Raw genomic sequence first — 27,437 nt, 5'->3', positions numbered from 1 at the left:
GGCAAGGTCAGAAAAACCCTTTCATACATACAGACCTGTCAATGAAGAGAAGCAGTGAAGGGGTAGCCATCCTGTCAGTGTGTTTATCCACAACAAACACAATCCTCAATGCCAAAGCAGAACAACCTGTCCACTGTCCAGTGTTCAGATCCTCAGTGAGGGCAGGACAGTTCTCTCTCAGAAACCCAGAGAGAAAGACAACTCTTTGATATGAAGCAGTTCCTCTCATTCAGTCAAGCCCGACGTTCATAGTTGTATCCAGCAGAATAAAGCGAGAGGGATAGAGGCAGCCACATCTGAGACGTAACCCGTGTTGAGCGTGTTCTGTGTCAGAGATCCTTAACCACAGCCCACTCTTAACCACAGCCCACTCTGCCACCACCCTGCCTTCAGAGTAAAGGAGTTTGACTGAGCAAAGGGGAGGGATAAGAAAGAATGTGCCAGCGTAAACAGAGAGAGTTTATTATTTATTTCACTTGTTTTGGCAATGTGACCATATGTTTCCCATGCCAACAAAGCCCTGTGAGTGAGTGTGAGTGAGAGTGAGAGTGAGAGAGAACACAGAGTAAACGATCCGAGGGAGCAGCAGAGCAAGGGAAATCTCCCCAGTAGAGAGAACAGGGCTACTCAGAGAGTTGAGGAAAACAGGTCTGTGGAGAGAAGGGGAACTAGCAACAGAGTGAGAGGAAGTGAAAATACCAAACTGGCTGTTGTGATCGAGGGGTGTGAAACCAGCCGTTTAACACTTCAAACTAGGTTATGATGATAATGCAATCAATGGCCATAGGACCATACACCGAGTCATTTTAAATAGGCCTGAAACCCATTATTACACTACAGAGGGAGGCATACAAAACAAACTGTATGTAAATTGATCTGTTCACACTTGGAAGGCAGCTATTGTTGGCACATGGGGAGATCTCATTTAAATGTGCTGAATGGATTAGAGTGGGATAGGCTGGGATACATCTGGGTGTGTGTGTCTCTCAAGTCAAACAGGCCTTATTAGCTGGGGAAACATATGTTTACATTGCCAAAGCAAGTGAAATAGATAATAAAAATGACTCAAAAGTTTAAGGAATTAGAGACATGTCAAATGTCATTATGGCTATATACACAGTGTTGTAATGATGTTCAAATAGTTGAAATAAAAAAGGGAAAATAAACAAATATAGTCTAGGTCCAAAAGTCTTAACCTGTTGGGGCTAGGGGGCAGTATTTGCACGGCTGGATAAAAAAAAATTACCCGATTTAATCTGGTTACTAATCCTACCCAGTAACTAGAATATGCATATACTTATTATATATGGATAGAAAACACTCTAAAGTTTCTAAAACTGTTTGAATGGTGTCTGTGAGTATAACAGAACTCATTTGGCAGGCAAAACCCTGAGACATTTTCTGACAGGAAGTGGATACCTGATGTGTTGTATTACCTTTAAACCTATGCCATTGAAAAACACAGGGGCTGAGGAATATTTTGGCACTTCCTATTGCTTCCACTAGATGTCACCAGCCTTTACAAAGTGTTTTGAGTCTTCTGGAGGGAGATCTGACCGAACAAGAGCCATGGAACGATGATGGCCCATTAGACACCTGGCGCGCGAGTTCATGTTGGGTACCCTCGTTCCAATACGTTATAAAAGAGAATGCATTCGTCCACCTTGAATATTATTCATGTTCTGGTTAAAAAAGGCCCTAATGATTTATGCTATACAACGTTTGACATGTTTGAACGAACGTAAATATATTTTTTCCCCTCGTTCATGAAGTGAAGTCCGGCGGGCTTAGATCATGTGCTAACAAGACGGAGATTTTTGGACATAAATGATGAGCTTTTTTGAACAAAACTACATTCGTTATGGACCTGTGATACCTGGAAGTGACATCTGATGAAGAGAATCAAAGGTAATGGATTATTTACATAGTATTTTCGATTTTAGATCTCCCCAACATGACGACTAGTCTGTATCGCAACGCGTATTTTTCTGGGCGCAGTGCTCAGATTAGTGCAAAGTGTGATTTCCCAGTAAGGTTATTTTTAAATCTGGCAAGTTGATTGCGTTGAAGAGATGTAAATCTATAATTCTTTAAATGACAATATAATATTTTACCAATGTTTTCTAATTATTTAATTTGTGATGCTGACTTGACTGCCGGTTATTGGAGGGAAACGATTTCCTCAACATCAATGCCATAGTAAAACGCTGTTTTTGGATATAAATATAAACTTGATAGAACTAAAAATGCATGCATTGTCTAACATAATGTCCTAGGAGTGTCATCTGATGGAGATTGTAAAAGGTTAGTGCATCATTTTAGCTGGTTTTATGGTTTTGGTGACCCTGTCTTTGAATTGACAAAACATTACACACAACTCTTGTAAATGTACTGTCCTAACATACTCTAAATGTATGCTTTCGCCGTAAAACCTTTTTGAAATCGTAAAACGTGGTTAGATTAAGGAGATGTTTATCTTTCAAAGGGTGTAAAATAGTTGTATGTTTGAAAAATTTGAATTTTGACATTTATTTGGATTCAAATTTGCCGCTCTTGAAATGCACCTGCTGTTGATGGAGTGCACCACGGGTGGGACGCCTGCGTCCCACCTAGCCCATAGAGGTTAACAGCTTCTACCCCCAAGGTATGACTCCTGAACAGCTATTCAAATGGCTACCCAGACTATTTACATTCTCCCCCCCTCTTTTACACCGCTGCTACTCTCTTGTTACCATCTATGCATAGTCACTTTAACGCGACAAACCGGTGCCCCCGCACATTGACTCTGTACCGGTACCCCCGTATATAGCCTCCACATTGACTCTGTACCGGTACCCCCGTATATAGCGTCCACATTGACTCTGTACCGGTACCCCCGTATATAGCCTGCACATTGACTCTGTACCGGTACCCCCGTATATAGCCTGCACATTGACTCTGTACCGGTACCCCCGTATATAGCCTCCACATTGACTCTGTACCGGTACCCCCTGTATATAGCCTGCACATTGACTCTGTACCGGTACCCCCGTATATAGCCTCCACATTGACTCTGTACCGGTACCCCCGTATATAGCGTCCACATTGACTCTGTACCGGTACCCCGTATATAGCCTGCACATTGACTCTGTACCGGTACCCCCGTATATAGCCTCCACATTGACTCTGTACCGGTACCCCCGTATATAGCCTGCACATTGACTCTGTACCGGTACCCCCGTATATAGCCTGCACATTGACTCTGTACCGGTACCCCCGTATATAGCCTGCACATTGACTCGGTACCGGTACCCCCTGTATATAGCCTGCACATTGACTCTGTACCGGTACCCCCGTATATAGCCTGCACATTGACTCTGTACCGGTACCCCCGATATAGCCTGCACATTGACTCTGTACCGGTACCCCCGTATATAGCCTGCACATTGACTCTGTACCGGTACCCCGTATATAGCCTGCACATTGACTCTGTACCGGTACCCCCGTATATAGCCTGCACATTGACTCTGTACCGGTACCCCCGTATATAGCCTGCACATTGACTCTGTACCGGTACCCCCGTATATAGCGTCCACATTGACTCTGTACCGGTACCCCCGTATATAGCCTGCACATTGACTCTGTACCGGTAGCCCCTGTATATAGCCTCCACATTGACTCTGTACCGGTACCCCCTGTATATAGCCTGCACATTGACTCTGTACCTGTACCCCCTGTATATAGCCTGCACATTGACTCTGTACCAGTACCCCCTGTATATAGCCTGTACATTGACTCTGTACCGGTACCCCCTGTATATAGCCTGCACATTGACTCTGTACCGGTACCCCCTGTATATAGGTTAGGAAGTGCAGCTCAGTTTCCACCTCATTTTAGGGGCAGTGTGTACATAGCCTGTCTTCTTGAGAGCCAGGTCTGCCTACGGCAGCCTCTCTCAATAGTCCTTACAGTCAAAGCTTTCCTTAAATTTTGAGTCAGTCACAGTGGTCAGGTATTCTGCCACTGTGTACTCTCTGTTTAGGGCCAAACAGCATTCTAGTTTGCTCAGTTTTTTTGTTAATTCTTTCCAATGTGTCAAGTAATTATCTTTTTGTTTTCTCATGATTTGGTTGGGTCTAATTGTGTTGCTGTCCTGGGGCTCTGTGGGGTCTGTTTGTGAACAGAGCCCCAGGACCAGCTTGCTTAGGGGACTCTTCTCCAGGTTCATCTCTCTGTAGGTAATGGCTTTATGGAAGGTTTGGGAATCGCTTCCTTTTAGGTGGTTGTAGAATTGAAAGTCTATTCTGGATTTTCAAAATTAGCGGGTATCGGCCTAATTCTGTTCTGTATGCATTATTTGGCGTTTTACGTTGTACATGGAGGATATTTTTTGCAGAATTATGCATGCAGACTAAATTTGGAGAATACAGTGAATTCTGGTAGTCTTTAATAGTTGATTCTAAGATTAGTATTTGATCATGTATATGTTTTTGCTGTTTGTTATAGAGCCAAAAAGATTGGAGAAGTGGTTTATCCATACATCTACATTTTGGATAGATAACTCTGTGTTGTTTGTTTAGAGTTTTCCAATTTTCCCAGAAGCGATTGATTCTATTCTTGATTGTTGAATTACATTGAGCTGATTTCTGACGTGCTGTTCCATATTGTTCCATAGCGTATTTCTATCTCTCTCCTTCTATTGAGAGAGAATCACAGGATGAAGTGTGAGATGTGATGAATGGGAGAGAGTTTGAGTACAGAGGAAACTACCTTTTCCCCTCTGAGCTCCCGAAATAGATGAAGCCAAAACCCACACACTTCGTTCATCTGAGCCTAATGCACCTGCTGAGTGTCTGATGCCTGCGATTTGGAAGGGAAGCAGAGAGGTGACTGGGGTATAGTGGAGGGAGCTAAACGTGGGACCTGTGTAGTTTAACCAGATTGATTAATCAAATCCTACTGTGTGATCTAAATTAGTATTTTATTTCTCAGTGCAATTCCCGCACTGTAACAAGTAGGTTTGCAAAGCTACCGGTAATTTACCAAAATCTTCAGTAATCTATGACAATCCATGGTAGCTTTGGAAATGTATACTTGGAATATAAAAAAAATATCGATCGATATATATTTTATTCATTTTTTTATATCTGTGTCCATGAGTTTGTAGTAGATAGAAGCACTTATCCAGAGCGACTTATAGGTAGTTTACTGGTAACCATAGTCACAAGGATCATCACAGTGTGCAGGCTTTTAATCCAACCCTACCAACATACCTGGTACAATGAACGGTTTGTACAGGTACACTTAAGGTCCTTCAAACATTAACAGAGGACTATGTAGATATTGGGTGTGTGTGTGTGTGTGTTCACTTCTATGCTTGGAGTGCCTAGCGACGATATTTTCTTTTTAAACGTGACTGACCAATTACAGGGTGTGTTTAGGTGTAGGTAAACAGGTGACTCCAATGCCATCACCTGTCAAGCACAATTTCACAGGGCGTACAGGAATAAGTTATTCATAGTAAAGCTGAACCAGCTCTGCTTTTAACCAGTTCACATTGGAGGCTTCAAGCCTGAATGCATTCAACCATCAAATGTTACATATGTCATATACACTTTACACAGGACAAGTTGACTGTACTCGACTCTGGGAGTGTGGAGAGGTATGTACTCGTTTTGTGAGTTTTTCACAGTAATCTTGAGCAATGTCTTCTTTTGTCATAGTGTGGTATAGTGTGGTATAGCTGTAGAGAAAAGATGAAGCGTGTGTTTACTGTAAGCACTGAATCCTATGTACACGTGCAACTAAAATCACTCCTAAATCGAGCCTTATGTCAATGGGAGACCTGAGCTTAAAATTCAGTTATGCACACAGACCTAAATAGACTGTCAAAGATCACACAGAGTGATAACTTCCATCGTACCTGTTGAAGAAGCTAGCCAGTGGCCCCAGCCTCTTGGGCCTGCCCTCCTCTGACCCCAGCTGTCTCCCTCGTGGGCTCCACAGATCCCCTCCAATGTCACCGCCCGGCGACGACGACAGAGTGACGTCCGAGAATTGAGCGGCGTCGCCCTCGTCCGTCTCCAGGGTGACGATGGCGCTAGAGTCGGAGGTGACCATGAAGTCCGGGATGTCCTCGTTGGACGCAGACAGCGTGGCTGAGAGCTCCGTGCTCAAGCTCGACACGCTGCACACCGAAATGTCGTCACTGCGGTTAAGGTTTCCCCCTCCTACGCCGCCCATCCCCGTGGTGACGACTCCCACGCCGCCAGCGCCGGACCTTGGGGCGGGGCTGAAGAGGCGCACCGAGTCATAGCCACTGCGGGGGAAGGTGGAGGACTTGCGGAGGCCAGCGCTGTCTCCAGACTCGTCTAGAGAGAGGGTAGCAGGGCCCTGGTCGTTGTGGTTGGAACCCAGGGTAAGGCCACAGTCTCCTGGTTGGGCGTGGATGTGCTCGGGGTGGTTGATCTCCAGGGTAGGGATGCCAGAGTCCTGGGAGGCTAGGCTGTGTTGGTCCAGGTCCTGCTCATCGGATCCCTGCTGGGGGTTGCCATAGTGCAGGGAGTGCTGGATGAGGGGGGGCTTGCTGTGCTCATGGTGGTGGTTATGGTTGTCTGAGTGGACCGTGCCGTTCTCCATTAAGTTACCTCCAGCTGCACCTGAAAGCAACAAGGAATTATAGACGAGAGTCACTACTAGTAGTGATAATAGTATTGTGATATGGTACAGTGATAGTTGATGGCCTGTAACAAATATTTTTACATTTCAAAAATGCCATTAATATCCACATATTCTCTTTCAGTACATCATTTTCGAATAACATTTGCCATGGATATTCAACTCTCACCCTACAAAGACCGGACCGTGCAGGTTCTCTGTTCTACATGATAATTAATTGCACACACCTGGTGTCCCAGGTCTAAATCAGTCCCTGATTAGAGGGGAACAATGAAAAAAATGCAGTGGAACTGGCTTAGAGGTCCATTTAACTTTGAGGGCTTTGGTTTGACAGGTCAGTAGAGCTAAAAAGTCAAGCTCCATTAACCAAACTACTGAGAAAAAGTAGGAGTCTAAGACAGGGATTAGGTTATCCACAGACCAATCACTGACCCAGAACAGTATATTACCCATGAAAGTAGGAGACACCTCCCACGCCCCTCCCTCCCTCCCTCCCTCACCACCACCACCACCTCCTCCTCCTCCTCCCTCACCACCTTCACCTCCTCCCCCCTCACCACCACCACCAACTCCTCCCCCCTCACCACCACCAACTCCTCACCACCACCACCCTCACCACCACCACCTCCTCCTCCCTCACCACCACCTCCTCCCTCACCACCACCACCACCTCCTCCTCCTCCTCCTCCTCCCTCACCACCACCACCTCACCACCTCCTCCCCTCACCACCTCACCACCTCCCTCTCCACCACCTCCCTCACCACCTCCTCCTCCTCCCCCCTCACCACCTCCTCCTCCCTCTCCACCACCTCCCTCACCACCTCCACCTCCTCCTCCCTCACCACCAACACCTCATCAGATAACAGGAACAATGGAGCAGAAACGTATAGGGAGGTGAGAGAGGATCCGGTCAGTAACCAGGCTGAAAATGAATCCACAAACGTAGCCTAAAACGTGAACGAGCATCCTGTACTGTGTGCCTGCCTGGGCCCCTGCAATTAGGCTAAGGCCGTATGGGAGTCAAGGGTATAAGGACCTTACTGTTGAGGTCCAGGAGAGGGAAATAAAGGGTGAAATGAAGACCCCTGGGGAGGGAGACTGTCAGAAACCCATGCATCATCGCATTTAATGGGAGTCTTAGAAATAATCAAAAACTGCATTTGCCCAAAAAAATTTAAAACAGTAAGTGAGTGAATTTGTTCTGACAGTGCTTTGCTTGTATTGCATTGACACAAGCTTCTAGAAAGCCTTTGACTTGACCACAGTAAAACTACAATTACATTGGAAAGGGCTTGTAAGTAAGCATTCCACTCTAAGGTCTACACCGGTTGTATTCGGCACATGTGACAAATAAAATGATTTGATTTTTAAGAGGCACAGACATGCAAAGTTCCAGTGCTGCCGAGTCAGTGTGTGGAGCTTCCCGACTGGCTGCACCACATGCTGCTTGGAGATGGATCTGATGGAAACTGTCTGTGTGAGAAAATATCTCAGTTCAGAGGAGAGTTCAAGGTCTCTGGGCAGAACTGAAAGAGATACTATGCTGCTGCCGCCAGTGTGTGTGTGTGTGTGTGTGTGTGTGTGTGTGTGTGTGTGGAAAGAGAGCATGTGTAGATAGATACACTGCCCCTGGCACAAAGCAATAGTCACCAAGTGCTACCAGAGAAGAGGAAAAACATGGGAGAATACTGAACAAAAAATATTAAAACGCAACATGTAAAGTGTTGGTCCCATGATTCATGAGCTGAAATAAAAGATCCCAGAAATGTTCCATACACACAAAAAGCTTATTCCTTTCAAATGTTGAGCACACATATTAACATCCCTGTTAGTGAGCATTTCTACTTTGCCAAGATAATCCATCCACCTGACAGGTTTATAATATCAAAAAGCTGATTAAACCGCATGATCATTACACAGGTGCACCTTGTGCTGGGGACAATAAAAAGCCACTCTAAAATGTGCAGTTTTGTCACACAACACAATTCCACAGATGTCTCAAGTTGAGGGAGCATGAAATTGGCATGCTGACTGCAGGAATGTCCACCAGTGTTGTTGCCAGAGATTTGTCGCAATTATCTGTACACAATTCCTGGAAGCTGAAAATGTCCCAGTTCTTCCATGGCCTGCATACTCACCAGACATGTCACTCATGTTTGGGATGCTCTGGATCGACATGTTGGATAGCGTGTTCCAGTTCCCGTCAATATCCTGCAACTTTGCACAGGCATTGAAGAGGAGTGGGACAACATTCCACAATCAACAGCCTGATAAACTATGTGAAGGAGATGTGTCACACTGCATGAGGCAAATGGTTGTCACACCAGATACTGACTGGTTTTCTGATCCACACCCCTACTTTTCTTTTTTTAAGGTATTTGTGACCAACAGACCCATATCTGTTTTCCCAGTCATGTGAAATCCATAGATTAGGACCTAATGAAATTATTTAAATTGACTGATTTCCTTATATGAACTGTAACTCAGTAAAATCTTAGAAATGATTGCATATTGTGTTTATTTTAGTTCAGTACATGTATAAAACCCAATTTAACAGTGATTTCCCACAGACTAAACCCACCTAAAGCCCCAGTCACAGTCCCCATGCAGCTATAACCTGATCCAGACGTTGTCATGCGAGTCACACACAGGTTGTTGCTGTGCTACTGAAGCATGTGCTTATTTTATTATCCAAACCCCTCAGCCACCGGAAAGAAGAAGAAGAAAAAAATGACCAAAAAAATTATAATAATAATCTGCATCCGTTGCCATGACAACATTGATCATCATTAATCACGATAACGGTTTGTTTAGCCAGCCGGACGTTCACCGAGAGGTCGAGCGGTAAGAAACTGAAATGACATTGCACTTCTTCGTCATTTCCTCATGGTGGTAATTTTTTTTGTAATGTATTTTTTTTTTTTTTTAAGATGTGTTTGGTGAGGCCTCCCAAGTGGCGCAGTGGTCTAAGGCACTAGAGATTCTTGGTTCGAGTCCAGGCTTTGTCGCAGCCGACCACAACTGAGAGACCCATGGGGCGGCGCACAATTGGTCCAGCGTCCGGGTTAGGGGAGGGTTTGGCCGGCAAGTACGTCCTCGTCCCATCGCGCACTAGCAACTCCTGTGGTGGGCCGGGCGCAGTGCACGTTGACATGGTCGCCAGGTGTACAGCGTTTCCTTCAACACATTGGTGCGGCTGGCTTCAAGGTTAAGTGGGCATTGTGTCAAGAAGCAGTGCAGCTTGCTTGGCTCGACCTTCACCTCTCCCGAGACCGTACGGTAGTTGCAGCAATGAGACAAGACTAACTACCAATTGGATACCACGAAATTGGGGAGAAAAAGGGGTAAAAGTAACAAAACAAGAACAGATGTCTTTGGTAATTTCTACTACTGGTGGCCTGCATGTGAATGATTGCGACAGTTCCTGAAAGTTGTACGAGCATGTTTCCTGTGTTGGTTATAACTTCACAGTAAGACATTGACATTGCATACTTATGAATAGGAAAATCCTTTGGCGCTCAGTTGGTAGAGCATGGCACTTGTAATGCCAGGGTAGTGGGTTTGATTCCCGGGACCACCCATACGTAAAATGGATGCACGCATGACTAAGTCACTTCAGATAAAAAGCTTCTGCTAAATGGCATATATGTGAACACTATCAATGACCAGGCTACACAAATAACAATGCTTGAGATAGAATACACAGACTAGACGCTACACTTCCTCGTCACCATGCAAAATTATGCAAATCTACTAGAGAACAAAATACTGTAATTATAATACATACCCATGAAACAGGGATCTCTGGTACACACAACACTGACAGTGTGACTGCACTGAAGACGACAATCCTGGACAGTCTGAAGACTTAACATCTCTCAGTGAAACTGAATGAGTCTAGGCCTGTTCATTTTGACAAGTGTGAATCCTCAACACACCCTGAACACACCTAGTGCAAAATGTTCTTTCATCTCATTATCAATGGAGATGTAATGAGTAGAGACTAGACAATCCTGTTCAGTAAGTGGCAATCATTATGAATTTCAGATCATTTGCAACTGCACTGTCATTGCCTAGTTCAGCATTGTGTGTCATAGGCAATAATAATGCCTATTTATTAAATATGCTACTCATTTGCATAGCCCGCTACATCAGCCACCTGTTGCTCAACCTCCACTTCCAGCCTAAATCAAATTCCAACAACAGCCTACGTACCACTTTCGCTTCCTCTCCGGTCTTTGGTCCCCTCGGTGGAATGTGCCATGTTGATGCTACAGATGGGCTGTCGACGCGGCTGGTTGCTGTTGGCTCCTCGGGTGGTCCTGATGATGATGATGATGATGATGATGCGCTGCTGCAACCCACCCTCACCTCCGCTCTCAGCGTAGCTTGGCGTTCACAGAGGAAATGGTCTCCGTTAAGTACGCTTTTAGAAGACTCAATGGCACACACACAAAACATCTCATTCGGCATTAACAGGTCAAAATACGAGCGGTACGAGTGTGGCATTTTTGTGGCTTAAAAGTGTCACAAATATAAACTTGACTACCGACTCGCTAGCGCACTTGCCAAAGTCTCTTTGATACGTCGGTTTTATATGCTTCCCTTTTCCTATACTCAAGCAAAATGGAACAGTTGATCATTTCGTTAAAATGTTACAGTGTACTAAAGAACTACACAATTTGTATAGGTAAAAATTAAATAAATACACTAGGCAAGTTTATCCAGTCTTTGTAATAACATACCTGTCTTGGTGCTTCAGCCGCCATTTTAAAATAAACTCACCGACTAGAGTGCAATGTAATCGAGCCAAGAAAGACTACAGCATCGATGGATTCACCTGTCAGTCGTCAAGGCGTAAATAATCGTTTCCATCCAATGTCCCTATCGATCCATGAAACAGTACAAGAGTTTCAAAGTAGCCTGGTCAACTCGTCCAGGAACCTTATCGCATGATTCTTGTTAGAATTATACTAGAAAGCCAGGTGACAATGAAACAGGTTTGTTAAGATGTGTTCTCTGCATGAGTATTGTTTGATTAGTTGGCTGCTACTCTGTAATCGAAAATACCATAACATAGGTTTTCCATTCACTTAATCTTTTACAGATACCCATAATTTAAGAGTCAGCATCACTTCATGACCAAATCATGTGTCTATTTCAGTTCATAAATTCAAGAACATGTACATTTTCTAAATATATTTGACCATACAGTAAGCAAGGCTGTAACATTGGGACTACTGTATCGGTCAGCCCTCTATTGTAAATGTGGAACCAGGAAGGACTTTCATTTCTGCAGAATACTGCCTCCTTGAGAAAGTGTCTGTCTTTACACCAATATCAAATCCCCTAGATAAGGATACTCAACTCTAACCCTGTGAGGTCCGGAGCCTGCTGCTTCTGTTCCAGCTGATAATTGCAGTCTAAAGTCAGTCTCTGATTAGAGGGAACTGGCTTTGAGGTCCAGAGTTGTGTTTGATGGCCTAGATAGTTATTCTCAACAACTTACTTCAGTATTATGCCCATTGAAAACGCTGAACTCTTGGCAGAGCCCTCTGACGCACAGTGAACATGGCGCAAACACATAAGAAACCAGAACAGAACCTGGGGTGATTTGGTTTATTCCTTTATTAGATGTTAAGAAACTCCACAACGAAACAAAATAATTTACTCAGGGTGTATATGAAATTAGAACAATACAACCACTTGAGACAGATGGGAGTTGAGGATGAGGGATAAAGGGATGGGAGGGTGTCATCTAGCAGGAATGAAAAGACTAGGAAAACTCTGGTTTTCAGTGCCGGATATGCTATGTCCTTCAGACCAATCAAAACTCAATGTTAAACTTCGTCAATGTAGTTTCAAAATGCATAGTCGCTCTCGATGCATTCTCAAAACTTTCCCTCAATATATAAACAGAAAAACAAATGAATGCATTTCCTTCAAACTCCCATGTAGGGGCTGTGACTCGGTCTCTCACATCTACACACAAAGTAAAAATGAAATAAAAAAAATAAGTCACTGCTTTACCCTGGCCTGTACTTATTGTCATATACAAAACCGGTTTTATTTAACTTCGATGGAGTGTGGTGTTGACATGCTGCTCTTATTTGTAAAGACACTCCATAACAGTTCAATCTTTATTTTCTCAGCTCTCCCATACTGAAAAATAAGTCATGCTAAATAAACAGTGACTTTCCTCCACTTGAATGTTTAAAAGTTTGCATGCGCCAAGATTGCATATGACCGAGGACCAAGAAAAGGTCCCTCAAATTGCTTAGGCAATCTCAAAACGGCTCGGTCGGGCTCAGCTCTAAAACTATGTGCTGTACAATTAACTTTGTAGGAAGCTTGGGATTAATAAAAGCCTATTTAGTTTTTCCTCAAATAAAGTTTCAGTAATAAATTAATGCTTGAATGAAAGTACTGATGCACTGCCACAGAATTAAGTGTTTTCCACCTACTTTGAAAAAACATTTAGTATTTAAGTATTCCTGAGTGACTGATAACTGTCTAAATAAAATACAATTGAAAGTAGCCTGACATTTTTCAGAGCAGTCTTTCATTCAAGTTTTGATTGGTTGAACACAAGTGAAGAACAAACACCACAATTATGGGGCAGACTGAGGCCTGGCATATTGAAATGGATTGTTATTTGACTTTTCCATTTTCCAAACCAACTCAAGATACGACTGTCCATTAAGAGGTCGATGAATAATAATAATTAAAAAAAAAAAAACTTAGGCTCAATGACTGTGCTCACAATGGAGACCCTGTGCCCTGTGACAGTGCATTAGAACCAGTATGCACACATTGTTGGCGGACATATTTTGGACTGCACAGCGGATGCGTCACAAGAGAACATGGAGGGATGGTAACTGTGCTTCAATTCCTCGGTTTTCTGAGGACGAAAACAAATATTTTGAAGTGGAAGGAGAGAACCAAAAACCGAAATAAACCACTGCAGTGATAAAGATACACAACGCACATAGAAATCAAAATGCATTTCGTCTAAACATGTGTGTTAACTCAGGATTTAATAGTCAATGCACAGGCGACAGAAACAATCACTCAAACATCGTCGGGCCTCTGATTAAACTTAGTTTGTGCACGTCTACTACGAGGGGTTGTGGGGCACAAATGTATTTGCATTCTTGTGAATGTGTTTTACATTTCTTTTGATAAAATTCGAACACAATGTCATTTAAACCAACATCTAGACGTGTTCAATGCAGACACGTACTCACAAAAGTGAGACATTTCTGGATACTTGAAAAGGATAAAAAAAAGTTGTAAGGTGGAATTTTGTTATTTTTGGTTGATCACCTTTTCCGTGAATGTTTTATATTACGCTCTTTTAAGTTAAGTAGTGTCTGGGTAGAAATACATTGCCTTTAAAATCCTGCTTCTGCTGTAGATCTTACAGTAGGATGAACACTGACACTATATTATCTGTAATAGACTGTCAATCTGATAACAAGATTTAAATCAAATAACTATTTATTTCCATTGTTATTACAGGCCAGTTAACTTACTAGTTAAAAGTTCTTAAAAACTTAACTCTTCTTTAAAATAAAAACCAAGTCAAAGCGAGGACCATCAAATCACGATTATTTTCTCCAAAAGATCAACCGATTCTTCCACTCTGCCGCGACAAACAAAAACTACAGGATCTACATTACACAGCCACAATATCGAAACTGCTACAGAACTGTCAACATATTCATAGCACCAATTGTTTGGACTATGGAGTTCACAAAAAAAACCTTTCAATTGCAGCAAATCGGTGCCTCTGTAGAAATGGCTATAATTAAATATTTTTGTAAAGGGCCATTACACCCCAAATTGAGCTCAACCATGCTTTTTTTTCTCTTCTTGCTTTTTGCATTGAACAGCAGTTTTGTACATTTAACATAGATTTTTTGGGGGGGGTTGATTTATACTTTACAAACCATTTCTACTGTGTCTACTACGGTTCTGACAAACTGACAATCATCAGAAATCACTCATTTAGAGCAACTTTGCACACTTCTTGAGGGGGGGGTCTTGATACAGATTTGAGAGGCAAGGTGCACACATTTCAGTCAGAAAAGGCACCCAATGCTACTCAAAAATCTCCACACTTTCTAAATGATAGGGATTAAGAAAAAGGGATGCAAACGCAGTGCTTTCATACTACGTTATGAAGAGAGGCATCCCAGTCAGATGAAGGAAATTGCAGCAGTTACACTAGAAAAGAAGGAGTGAGACTAGTAGGACAGGCACATGCTCAACCAATCGGAAACCATAACTACCAGTATCCTAGGTCAAAAGCAAAAAAATAAAACCCATTGAGAACAACCGATGGAGGGAAAAAACACAAGACTGTCCCTAATATCTAACTGACTCTTTAATTAAGATGGAATTATGTCTGGAAGAATCAACTAAAACCAAATCTAAAATGCATAAGTCTTCAGATATGGCATCACATGAAGACATGTAGAACATATTCCAGTTTTTCCTACTTGCGGCCTTTTTGTTGTTGTTGTTGATTACACAAGACTCAAGTTAGTAAAATGAAAATCAGCAGAGTTAAGGGTGGGATGTGGAGGAAAGGTTCCTCTGTCCAGAAGCCTATTGTTTTCCAAGTTGCGAGGGCCCCCCCCCATATCTTTGCAAGAAGAGGTGCAGTCAAAGGAGAAGAGGTCATATCTTCCTGACGATAGGCTTCCTCGCCACAGACCTGGACTTCTCAGATGTTGCTGCTCCCTGCGAGAATAAAAACAGTGGCTGAGAAACACGAGTTGGTAAACAGGGCATGTGTTCATTTATCCTGAGTTCAAAACAAAACAGTTTGTATTTGATTACTGATTAAAATGTGTGTTAACTGGAAACTGTTTCAAGATCGTGTCACTGGCACGTAGGGCAGTATACAGACCAGCATTTCTCAAAGGAAAGGGAACACCCCTACAGGCTGGGTCAGAGCATGTATGAGAGGGAGAGAGATAGAGCATGGGGGGGCGGCGGCTCTATGGCGTTAGCATTTATTCTAAAGCATTGTTATCCTAAACTCAGTCCTGAGGCCCCTCCCTGGGTGAACCTTCTGGTTTTTGCCCTAGCCCTACACAGCTGAATCAAATATACAAAGCTCAATGAGTTGGTTTGATTCAGTTGTGTAGTGCTAGGGCAACATTTTTTTTTTTTACTTGCACCAGGGGGGTACCCTGTTCTAAAGCAATCTGAACAGCTGACACTTATAGGAATGACTGTGCTGACTGAATGCTGCAGAGTTGTGACTAAGACGATTAAATATTTGTAATTCAGTTTAAAACTAAGTAGACTTGGTTATATATAAAAAGATATATGACCAAATCAAGACCCATCTGCATGTCGAGAACAAACAAAATTCAAAAAGTTTCCAGCTGTATATTAAACCAATACTTCTGAAGTCATTTTAGCCATAGGCCAAAGCTATATAGATTTAATATAACTTTGATCTTACCTGTACACTGAGGTCCAGGGAAAAGGGGGGAACAGATTGTGTTCTGCCACCAGCACTCATCTTGCTGGATGCCAGTTAGTCCCTGTCCACTAATATTTAATAGAGGGAACTATAAATGAGTTTAAAAAAAATGGAAGGTATTAGTCTAATGGAGGGAAAACAGTTTCATAGTCAAAAAGGTAGAGTAACTTCTGATCCAACCCACCTAGACATTCCTATAACATTCTTACCTCATGCAAATCTTCAACAAAGTCATAGGTTTTCCCATATGTGGGACTCTGACCAGCTGCTGCACATTTACAGGTTTCATTTTCTCTGCAAGATTCTTCCTCCTGAATCTTGCCGACTGGGACATCCATCTGTCCGCTCGCTGCTTCGCAGTCCAAGCAAGTCCCTTGCTCAGCGATTGGCAGGAGGGTGCTGGAGCCCTCCTGAGAATCCAGTGAGGTCTGGGCACTCTTCTCCATGCCAGACTTCTTTAACCTGGGCAGGAATTTCCCAGATTCCAGTTCTGACTTCCCGTAGCATGGGCCCTCGTTTTCTGCATCCTCCTCAAGCGGTTTGAGGTCGGCCTGAGGGTCGTCGGAGACATCCGGTGGGGCCAGGATGGGAACACTCATCTCTTCTTTCTCAGACTCAACCTCCGACTCACTCCCTCCGCCGGGCGACAGCTCCGAGGCTGATATGGGTCGGAAGTGAGTCCTGGGGGAGATGCGGATGGCCCTGTACTGGGTGGTCCGGTTGATGCCGTATAGCCGTGGGTGGAAAGCTTCATTCTCTGAGTCCGAGCACAATATAGATTTTGGCTTGAACCCCGGGCTGAACGAAGCCATGTCCTCAGGCTCGAAGGAGCACTCTACCTGGAGGACTTGAGAGAACGGATTGTTCAGATCAAAGGACGCAAACGGGTAGTCGATCCCCGGCTCCTCACCACGGAAGCCTGCACAGGATCCGAGTAAATCTTCATGGAAGATAAAAGAAAATCCCTTATTCAATCCATCCTCACCTCCTTTAGTAGCCTGGTCACTCTGCCCGAAGGAGACCAGGGGCCTCCAGAGGGGCTTGTGGCTGGAGGCAAAACAGCTGCCTGTGTTCATGAACACACGGTCTGTACCAGCAATGGTTACCACGTCTGAGCCAGAGGACGAGGCAGCGGCAGTGGCACACTGTAGAAGGCTGCCTCTTGCATCGCCTGGCGGCACCACGGCCCAGTCCTGGTCACTGCTGAACGTCTTCAGCTCTCCGTACACACCTCCCAGGATGAACGACGTGTTGTCCTTCTCAGGGTTCACGTCCCAGGGCTTGGACGGCGTCATGTAATCCCCGGAAGCATTCATCTTTGAGAGCTGGTTTTTATCCAGGAGGGCCTGCTCTTCATTCTTGCCTTCTTCCCACAGGTGGTACTCCGAGCGCTGCACTGCCTTCGGAGGCCCTTGGATGGGACCAACTTCCTTTGTCTGCAAGTCGAGACAGCCGCAGTGGTAGCTGCTCGACTCCTGGGAAAACAAGCCCTCGTCTGGGTTCTCTTCTCCTAGTGATAGTACGAGATCCCCATCTCCGATAGCTGTCCAAATGTCCTTTATTATCCCTGAGCTGTAGTTGTCACTCTGTTGGTTTGAGTCATCTGAAAACAAGCCAGCGTCATACTGCTTGCTCTCGTCCCGTTCTAACGCTATTCCACAAATGGACTCCAATTTAGATTTCTTTGCGATGGTCGGATTGGACACTGTGCCTACATTGGCTTCCTCGCACTGGTGACCATTGTTTTCTTGTAAAAAGTCCAGGATTTCTTCCTCTAGGTATGTACCAGAGATGGGAGGGATTATACAATTAATCTCTTCATTGCCAATTAGAGCAGACTCCTCTGTTTGAACGTTTATTTGCTCATTGTCTGAACGCGTCTCTTCTGAATGCGACCATGGACTGCAGGTTCGCGTTGAAAGGTTTGAACAGTGTTCAGTTTCATCAAAGGCACTATTTTTGGTCCATATTAACAAACGAGACTGCTTGTTACAATGTGGATCTAGACAGCTACTTGAATCTGTGTTGTTTTCATGACCAACAGTGAGAAAAGGAAGAGTTGGGCTATCGTACTGCAGCTCAAAAAGAGACAAGCAGGAGGAGTTCAGACGAGGAGCTTCACTGGTGGCTTCTGGGAGATGAGGCTCCTCCAGGTTTCCAGGCAGCGTGCCGATGGTGAATGGAACGCCGTCCAAAGCAGGGGAGAGCTGAACGGGAGAGTCCCCTGCAAAGCTTTCTCCATCTAGATCTTCAGAACTGGAGGATGAATAACATGCCCAGACCTGAGCCATATATTCCAAATCCTGCATGAAGAACCCATCATCTCCCAAAGCATCCAGACAGCCCACCCTTATTGCACTTTCCCCTTGCAGCTCAAGGCCATCTAACACTAAACAACATTCTGCCTCAAAGTCTCTTTGCTCTTCACTCTTCTGTCGAATCATGCTCAAGATTCGACTCTCTTGTACCAAGTCTGAGGCACTAGGATCCAATATGGATTGATAAATATCGACTTCATAGAAGTGAGTGAATTCGGACAGATACTCGTCATCTAACTCTCTACTATCCTCAGGCGGAGGGCAGCTTGAGGTCCCATTGAGTTCGGTAGCCTCCTCATCTGCGTCACCTGGCACCTCAACAAAGTGCCCGTCTACAAAGGTGCCTGCTGCCAGATACGCCCTCTGGAAGCTTGTGTTGGCAATGCAGATGCCTTGCATTCTCTCAGACAGCCTTCCAAAGTCGGTGGACATAGTTGAGTCGTCTGGAGAGTCCACCTTGCTCCGGTACTTTGTTTCCAGTTTGCTCCTTCTGCTACTGAAAGGTACTAAATACTCTGTGATTGGCTCTGTGTACCACAGGGGCTCCTCCATGTACTCCTTGTTGCTGGCCTCTGCTCCAGACTCCTTTTCTTCCCACCAGCCTGGATCTTTTCGAATTTCCTTCAGCGGTCTTTTCCCCTTTTTGTAGAGTTGTGTTTGCCTCACAGGGCCTCCAGTGGCACTGCTGCTGCTGCCTCCAGCATTCCGCCGTTCCTCTTTGTCGATGGCCTTCAGAGCCAGCTTCACTTGTCCACTGTGGCACCCCCTCTTACTCCTACTGAACACCTCCTTGGACTTGTGCCTGATCCTGCCCGCCTTGCTGCTGGAAGTCTTGGAGTCGCCCTGGTTCCCGCTGGAGCTCGAGCCAGCCTCACTAGAACCAGAGGACCAGGAGCGAGGGCGATACTTGCCCTCTGACCTGTGCCTCACCTGCTTCTTGCCATGGACGGAGGCTCGGTCCTCTGCTGTTGCGCCACCATGGAATCGTTTCCCTTTCTCCTTCTTGCTGCGTCGCTGCTGGGTTCTCTGGCTGGTTGGGTTAGTGGTAGTGCTGCATGCCTCAGGGGTTTTCTCCTTAGCAGCCTCACCATCACTGTTGCAATCTTTTGGGGAGGAGGTGTCGGTGCTGGTCTGCGGGGCCGCGGAAGACGATGAACCGGAGTAAGCAATGGCTTTAGCCTTGTTCCACACCGTCATGATCTCTTGGAAACAAACAGATTTCTCTGACAAAAGAGGAAAGGCTTCATAATACCTGCAACAATGAGAAAACGTTGTCAATTAAGATCAATACATAAAATACAACAAAGCAGACAATTAATTACCACATATTTGAATGGGCATACAACAAAAATCAAATATGAATAGTTGTGCCAGCTGGTCAGGACATTATTATGTATGCAGTATTATTGCGGTTTTGGGTAAAACTTACATTTCAACCTGGTCCTTTGAGGAAGGGGACTCAACTCCTTCAGGAGACTGAGATCCATCAGATTTCTTGAGCTGTTTTTCTTCTGTGAAGAGATAATTAATATGATAAGGCATGCATATTCACTAGTTTGTTATAAAAATGGCAGAAAAAGTATAAACCCAAGATGCAAACCTTTTTGTTTGTTTTGGATGTCCTTGAGTTTGGAGCAAAGCTCCTCAACCAGGCTCTCAATTCCAGAGTTCTTTGGGGGGAAAAGAAGGGAGAACGGTAACATCTAAGAATGAATCTAGCAAAGAATCCATTGAAGAGAATCTAAACAGAATAATCAAATGAACCCCAATAAAACATTTGCTTCTTTCAGACCATTCATGAAGTGATTGGATGTATCCAACATTATAAAAACAGATGATTTGAGCCCTGAATGCTGATTAGCTGACAGCCATGGTATACCACAGGTATGACAAAACATTTATTTTTACTGCTCTAATTACTTTGGTAACCAGTTTATAATAGCAATAAGGCACCTCGGGGGTTTCTGGTATATGGCCAATATACCACAGCTAAGGGCTGTCTCCAGGCACTCTGCGTTGCAGATAAGAACAGCCCTTAACCTGGTATATTGATCATGTTATATCGTGCCTTTTTGCCTAAACACTTGAGGGTTGGAACAATTTTTTTGAAGGCAACTTTATAACACTGACTAGAGGGTATTAACATGGGCCTGACAAAAGACAAACCAGCTGACTGTCAGAGGCCAGACCTCCTGTAACATGACTGTTCAATTTAGCTATGAGGGAGAAATGACTAAGCAGAGCCAAAACAACCACCTCCTGTCTTTCCATCTAAACACTTACAAAACATCAGGCATCAGCCAACATAGGATCTCTCAGTCACCCACTTCTTCCTTATACCCACCAATATCCTACTCTGTCAACAAAGATGAAGTAATGTGTTTTCTGTAAACAAGGCCTGCAACGAGCCGGTCTATTTAAAAAGACAGCCATGTCAACAGACCAGTAGGCAATAGGCACCGTCAGAAAAGCAACAGCATTTAGTGAGGACAGAAATAGCCACCACAATAAACAGGGTCGAACTAGTCCAAATCTTTTTAACTCACACACTCTAACAGAAAGTAACATTCCTTACCATGCCGACCCAAGTTTCTACCCTGGCCGTGTGTATCTTCTTGCATCATTGTGCTAACGCCGGTCAGCTGACAGGCAACGCACTCTCTGCTTTCTATGCTGCAATCCCGTGCAGTGTGTGCTGGTTAAAAAAATACATTTAAAAAAAAATGGACTGCAGAGTCCAGTACCTAGAGAGCAGCTCACTCAGCCTTGCAGACCCTTCCCCCAACACACCCTCACGCTCCCTCTCCACTACTGGCTACCTCCGATACTATACTACTGCCAAACGAACCGACCAGTAACGAAAAACAGCAGCAAATACATTCAGATTTTGCTTTTTTTTTTTATTAATAAAACAGCACAGAAAGAATATAATGCAGGCTTATTAAACTGTGAACGTAGATGTAAGGACACCTCTGCAAGGTCACCCATAATATAATCTCAATACTGTGTTTTAAAGTGTGAGAGGAAATGGAGTCTCACTGTGTCACAATTCTTTCCTCTACTGAAAGCAATTCAACCTTTTGCCAGTAAACTCTCATTATATCACATGGACTGTGAAAAATCCAAGAGAGTGATCACAAAATGAGCCTGGCCAATGCCAAGTATGACATGATGATAGTGGCGGTTGTTCAATGGTGTACCCCTCACAGGGAATTTGCTTTATGCAATGATCGTTCACCATGATTTATGCAATTAATATATGCATGACTGAAGTTCAACAGGCAAAGGCGCAGAATTACAGTAATAAATTCCTGACAGACACGGATCATTAAACAATTTACACACATACATGGTTCCTGCTTTCTTCATTGATTCAACATGTTCAGCTTTGTAGCTTACAGGCTGGTGTATTTAAAAAGAACCACTGAACTGCTGTACCAACTATCAGTCTATGTTCTGCTCCTGAACACTCAAGTTTCAAAGAGCGCATGAGCAATGCTGGGAGAAGAGCACATGCGCGCACAAAAACAGGGTGAAGAGAACCAATTTGTTGCTACACCAGGGTGGAACAGGCACTTACTTCATCAGATGCTGAACGCAGGCATTGCACAGCGGCTTGTTTCTTTATCTCCTCCAGACTCAGATCTGTCCCTCCTCCTTTCTTCTTACACTTGGCCCATTTCTTCCCAGTTCCCTTCTCCCAGCCCAACAAGATGTCATTCTCCTGCACACATAACATCCACATCAGTTATTTAACCGGACAGCTCGTCTACACAGAATATAGAAACGCATGTTTTAAAATATTGAAAGAGCAAGAAATAAAATAGGTGGATTTAATCATTAGGTTCGCTTAAACCACAAAACAAACTGACTCAAATCATTAGTAAACAGAGCCTCTTCTTCATTGACTAGGTGTATGCTTAACTAGGTGGGGGAACTAGATACCATCATGTCCGTACTGCTGGACACCTACCTGATCCTGCAGGTCGTAATTATCATGCAGGAGCAGGCTGAGGACGTAGCGGGTGTAGATCATGGCATCGATCCCGCACTTCTCCAGCTCCTGGCCCAGCCAGCTCTGCACTGGGCCCAGCGAGTGAAGCAGGGACATCTCTGCGGCAGGCAGGGGGCCCACTGGGGTTAGGGGGCACGAGAAGCTTTCAAGAGGAGCAGGACCGTCCGACTCGTCGCTCACTGGACGCATGGGAATCTTTAGGTGTTGGCCATTCTGAGGTGGAGCGGCATTGTGACAGTCGGATATGGAGGGGCGGTGGTGTGGAGAGGGGACAGGGCAGTAGAGCCTATCTGGAAGGGGTGGGGGGGTGGAGTTACTCCAGCAGGATGCACAGGGAGGAAGCTACATGGAGAGACATGTAGGGTGCTGGGTTTTTTTCTGTGAGCAAATAGGTAACTTCACTCGTCAGGCATGGCTTTAACTGATGAAAGCTATCAGCAGTTTGGCAAAACACTAGAAGTGTTTGCGTCTCAGTCAGAGGGGCTCATGCTGGGCTACGGCTTACTTCACCGGCACAACCTGAAAGATAGTAAACAGACTTGTGTCACATCTCTGTGATGCATTTAAATGATACAAGGTAGGCCTATTTTTCTACACCATGATATACGGAGTGTACAAAACATTAGTAACATAATTGAGTTGCACCCCTTTTGCCCCCAGAACAGCCTCAATTCGTCGGGGAATGGATGGAGGTGTCAAAAGCATACCACAAGGATGCTGGCCCATGCTTCACAGTTGTGTCAAGTTGGCTGGATGTCCTTTGGGTGGTGGACTATTTTTGATACACAGGGGAAACTGTTGAGTGTGAAGAACCCCGTTCAAAGCCACCTAAATCTTTTGTCTTGCCCAGCCACCCTCTGAATGGCACACATGCATAATCCATGTCTCAATTGTCTCAAGGCTTAAAATCCTTCTTTAACCTGTCTACTCCCCTTCATCTACACTGATTGAAGTAGATTTAACAAGTGACATCAATAAGGGATAACAGTTTTCACCTGGTCAGTCTATGTCATGGAAAGACCAGGGGTTCCTAAAGTTTTGTACACTGTAAGCCCTAGGCTTAGAAGAATGACAAAGAACACAAAGCAATTCCTTGCGACACAGCTGATAAAATTAGCATAATACGGCTTGTTGACCTTGTTCAATCTGATTTCAAAAATCTGACCGAGGTGACTTGAGTTGCATTGAGACCCCATTCATTTAAAAGAATGTTAAGCCAAACAGAAAATAGTATTCATAGGAATAATGAGGATTATAAATCGACATGAGGGTGTGCTGAAGTGAACACCTTGTAATGAACCAAAGCAAATGATTTCTTGGTTACTATGGGCTGCCTCCGCCCCCACCCTGCCCAAGAGTAGATCTACAGCCTGTCTGTCCCCACGGATGGTTTTTAATGGCTGTTGATAGTCCTGGTCTCAGACACCAGCTTGTTAATAGGCTCCTAAGAGAGCCCGCACTCTTAACCCATGCAGACAGCAACCTAGGGAATGACAAGAACCTAAATGAGTTACATTATGGGCATCCTGTAATGGGTGTGAGCTTTTTAAGCTCCCATATGGCCTCCTACCATCACACTTAAGGGCAGTCAGTCAGGTCTACTGAATAATCTGCTGAGTAAACTTAAAGCAAGGAATTTACACCTAGGTTATACTCCTGACCCAAGGGTCAAAGGTTCTAATGCATCTTGATTTTAGGCTAGTCAATGAGTAAGCGAATTCCACGATGTGTGTGTGAGTAATATGCATAACATGCACGCTATGCGAGTCTTCCTATGTAAGGGCGTCTGCTAGGAACATTGATGTCAAACAGGGTGGTTAAGGTGAGATGTTGTGGAACAGGTCCCACTGTGGAGTGACTCAGGCCAGGCTGACTTTAACCCTATGATCAAGGCAATTCATCTGTATTCAACACCAGCCAGAGTTCTGGCCACAGAGAAAGTCTCTCACATGACAGTGATCACCCCCACAACTGTTAAGCATGTAAAACCACAACAGCACCAAGTTATAAAGAATGACCTAACACCCTTTGAAATGATAATAAATCCTATACTAACAGTATACTGGGAGAAGTGATTTAATTTGTACGGCAGGAAAGCAAACTGGTCAAGCATATTCATTGATATCAAATTATAATCTGCCATACTATGTTGTATTAGGTCTCTCTTTACGTAGTGTTGTCTCTTGTCATGTGTGTTTTGTCCTATATTTATTTGTGTCTTTAATCCCAGCCCTCATCCCTGCAGGAGGCCTTTTGGCAGGCCTGTAAATAAGAATTTGTTCTTATTAACTGACTTGCCTATTTAAATAAAAGGTTCAATAAAAATAAATGAAGATCTAAACATTTCAGTAGCCTTGTTATGCAGTCAGGCACTCAAAGGAAGCCCAGCCACTGTCAAATGCATCTGTTTCATATGGCAGCATACACACTGCCTCTCACCACTCGTTTGTGGCCTGATAGTGGATTAGCCCGGGGAATGACGAAGAGCAAATGGAAGCTGAACCGATATGATAGGTTGGCCTTCTTGTCACTCAATAACAGAGGCGTGTTATGGGTTACCCGTTATAGGCATCAAAAGGGCAAGAGATAAGGAGCTTTACAGTAGGTGGCCATAGTAGGCATTCCCATGCAAATATTTCATCCAGCAACAAAATTGGTAAACTCAGTAGAAAGAGTTAGCATTCAACACAAACGATAACAGCAATATAGTTGTCGAAAATATCACGCTAATGTTTGCAACATATTGCTATGGCCAACACAGCTGATCAAATAAAATGTGGTCGAACGTCGGACTTGCACCATATAATAATACGTCCCTGTAGATAACAATCTAGCTAGTTAGCTAGCTTACAAATGTCAGGAGACGCTACGGTGGCTTCAGCAAACTTCCTTGACACTGGCAACTGCCTGGCAGGCTAGCCAACGAACGGTAGTCATGGATTATTCTCCATGATAGATAACGTTAGTTAGCTAGCTAACTAACCAGCGTTCACATTAGCCAATGTGAGACAGTCAGTCAATAAGCACAACAACTACCGCTAGCTAGCGGTGTATCGCTTCTCTTTACGAGCTAACCATTTCATATTCAACACTAGCTAACGTTAGATAGCTAACCCTAGCTAGCAGTATCACACACATTCGACTAGCCAGGGTTATGGCAAACAGTGAAAATGCAACTAGTGTTAGTTAACGTTACGTTTGTAAGTTATTAGGTTACTAAATGAAATTAACGTTTCATTAACGAGGAAATGTTATCATAGCCTGTTTAACAGCAAGTGCCGACCTTTCACTGGAATAGCGACAGCTAACAGAAGCTAACGTTAGCTAGCGCACTAAGGTTAACGTTAGCTAGGACGATAACTACTATTATCTTAGTCGTCCACATCCGGTAATAAAACACCTATAAATGATTGATCTGCTGCCTAGGATATATACACTGGGGAAACTATAATATAAAAAATATTATTGAATGACATTGTGAGTATGAGCCTGACGCAGTTCTGCAGTTAACTAGCTAGCAGTAGACGTGTGGGCAGGTGACCGTTGACTGACTGCTACTAATATGGTGGAATTACAGAACCCGGTTTTCCGATCAACGGCAAGTAATTTCCCTAAAGTTAAAACGAAACATTCGTAATCCATACAATTTCGGGAATTCGGTGGGGGAAACAAAGGAAACTGAGAAGTCCCATCAAATCAGCGCAAAGTACAACAACATTCCGACAAAGTTGTTGTGAAACGATAGAGGAGGCTGACCTAACCGGGAGCGGAGACGTTTTAAAATAAAAAATAAAAACATGCGCCACGAATTCTGGCTAACAGGAACGCAAGTTAAAAAACGCTGCATTACGCTTTTTTGTAAACAATATTATTAAAGTACACGGCAAAATATTGTTTTACTTACCTGCCGTTACTTGAAGTGTAGAGGGGGAGCATTTACTTCTCTCCCGCTGCCGTTCCGAGCTCGAGCTCCGGAATCCTCTGCAGAAGCATCACATATCATGGACGCCGAGCGGCAAACGCAACGCACGACTGCGCTGTTTTCAAAAGAGAGCAATAGTCATGGCGTCTTTTTGTAGGCACTAACTCTGCCATGGATCGTTGTACAAAAGCCTATCGGGAAATGTATTTAGTTTTTGCAGGGGGGGTTGGATAAATGTCGAAAATAAGGTGTGGTTTAGGGGATCATCTTCGTCAGCTAGTCACTTTTTGTGATTTCTGAGACGTTTATGTAATCACATAAAACACTTATGTAAGCGCATAAAGGCTTCATAATTCACAAAGGTCATGTTAACTGACTGATATTATCCCATAGAACAAAATGTATAAAAATCTCCTAAACCTGTGTTAACCCAAATGTATCCCAAAACTCAATTATTTCCCCATAGGAACGGCTGAACAAACCAGAGGTAACTAATTTCCGGTTTTTATGACTACAGGCTGGCGAGCTGATTTTCACAAATGAACCAAGATAGACCAGAGCGTGTCGTTTTATTTTATTTGTATTAACTAGGCAAGCCAGTTAAGAACAAATTCTTATTTACAATAATGGCCTACCCCGGCCAAACCTTAACGGCGCTGGGCCGGGCCAGTTGTGATACAGCTTGGAATCGAACCAGGGTCTGTAGTGAAGCCTCTAGCACTGAGATGCAGTGCCTTAGACCACTGTGCCACTCGGGAGCACATTATTTTTTTATTGTGTTATTGACTGTACGTTTGTTTATTCCATGTGTAACTTAAATAAAGGTGAAATTAAAATAAATAAACATTTCCAATGCGAGCAAATTAATCAGAGGGCAGAACAAGCAAGGTGGGCAGAGCCAAGCACGAGTTAGTGAGATCCTATTGGCGCATTTTAGCATTTATTTGCACATTTCCGTTAGGGAACGCCTACGAGTGTGCATTAACTCAATTCGCCCTTGCACTCCTAAACAAAGCAATTTT

The 27,437-nt window shown here is 44.0% G+C and overlaps 2 protein-coding genes across 7 annotated transcripts in view; both read right to left on the bottom strand.

Moving 5' to 3' along the window:
* Positions 1–11,494, bottom strand: part of LOC106608549 (TBC1 domain family member 14) — a 70,018-nt gene extending 58,524 nt beyond the window's left edge. Inside the window, exons 1-3 of one of the 6 annotated variants that reach the window (XM_014206511.2) lie at positions 11,404–11,494; positions 10,874–11,046; positions 5,903–6,638 (exon numbers count right to left, since the gene is read on the bottom strand). In XM_014206511.2, the coding sequence (XP_014061986.1) occupies positions 5,903–6,638; positions 10,874–10,922 (785 nt within the window). In that variant the 5' untranslated portion in view covers positions 10,923–11,046; positions 11,404–11,494. The other 5 variants (XM_045721492.1, XM_014206513.2, XM_014206512.2 and 2 more) reach the window with 5 other exon arrangements.
* A 774-nt stretch (positions 11,495–12,268) lies between these two features.
* On the bottom strand, positions 12,269–26,641 carry kiaa0232 (KIAA0232 ortholog). The gene is made up of 8 exons (XM_014206516.2): positions 26,398–26,641; positions 22,452–23,012; positions 22,059–22,202; positions 20,079–20,148; positions 19,908–19,989; positions 16,370–19,730; positions 16,140–16,248; positions 12,269–15,406 (listed from the first exon to the last, which is right to left on the bottom strand). The coding sequence occupies exons 2-8, from the start codon at positions 22,680–22,682 to the stop codon at positions 15,390–15,392; spliced, it is 4,014 nt and encodes a 1,337-aa protein (XP_014061991.1). The 5' UTR covers positions 22,683–23,012; positions 26,398–26,641; the 3' UTR covers positions 12,269–15,389.
* Positions 26,642–27,437: the final 796 nt, after the last annotated feature.

Source organism: Salmo salar, chromosome ssa07 (assembly GCF_905237065.1).
Source record: "Salmo salar chromosome ssa07, Ssal_v3.1, whole genome shotgun sequence".
In the NCBI taxonomy this organism is placed as follows: Eukaryota; Metazoa; Chordata; class Actinopteri; order Salmoniformes; family Salmonidae; genus Salmo; species Salmo salar.
The sequence above is the reverse complement of the archived record's forward strand: the minus strand, read 5'-3'. Positions and strand labels throughout refer to the sequence as shown.

Excerpts from the sequence above, each read along its gene's own strand:
- kiaa0232 (XM_014206516.2), bottom strand. The coding sequence starts at position 22,682 with ATGCGTCCAGTGAGCGACGAGTCGGACGGTCCTGCTCCTCTTGAAAGC. Across the intron at positions 20,149-22,058 it reads TGCGTTCAGCATCTGATGAA|AACTCTGGAATTGAGAGCCT; the intron begins GTAAGTGCCTGT and ends TTCCCCCCAAAG. Across the intron at positions 19,990-20,078 it reads CATCCAAAACAAACAAAAAG|AAGAAAAACAGCTCAAGAAA; the intron begins GTTTGCATCTTG and ends ATCTCTTCACAG.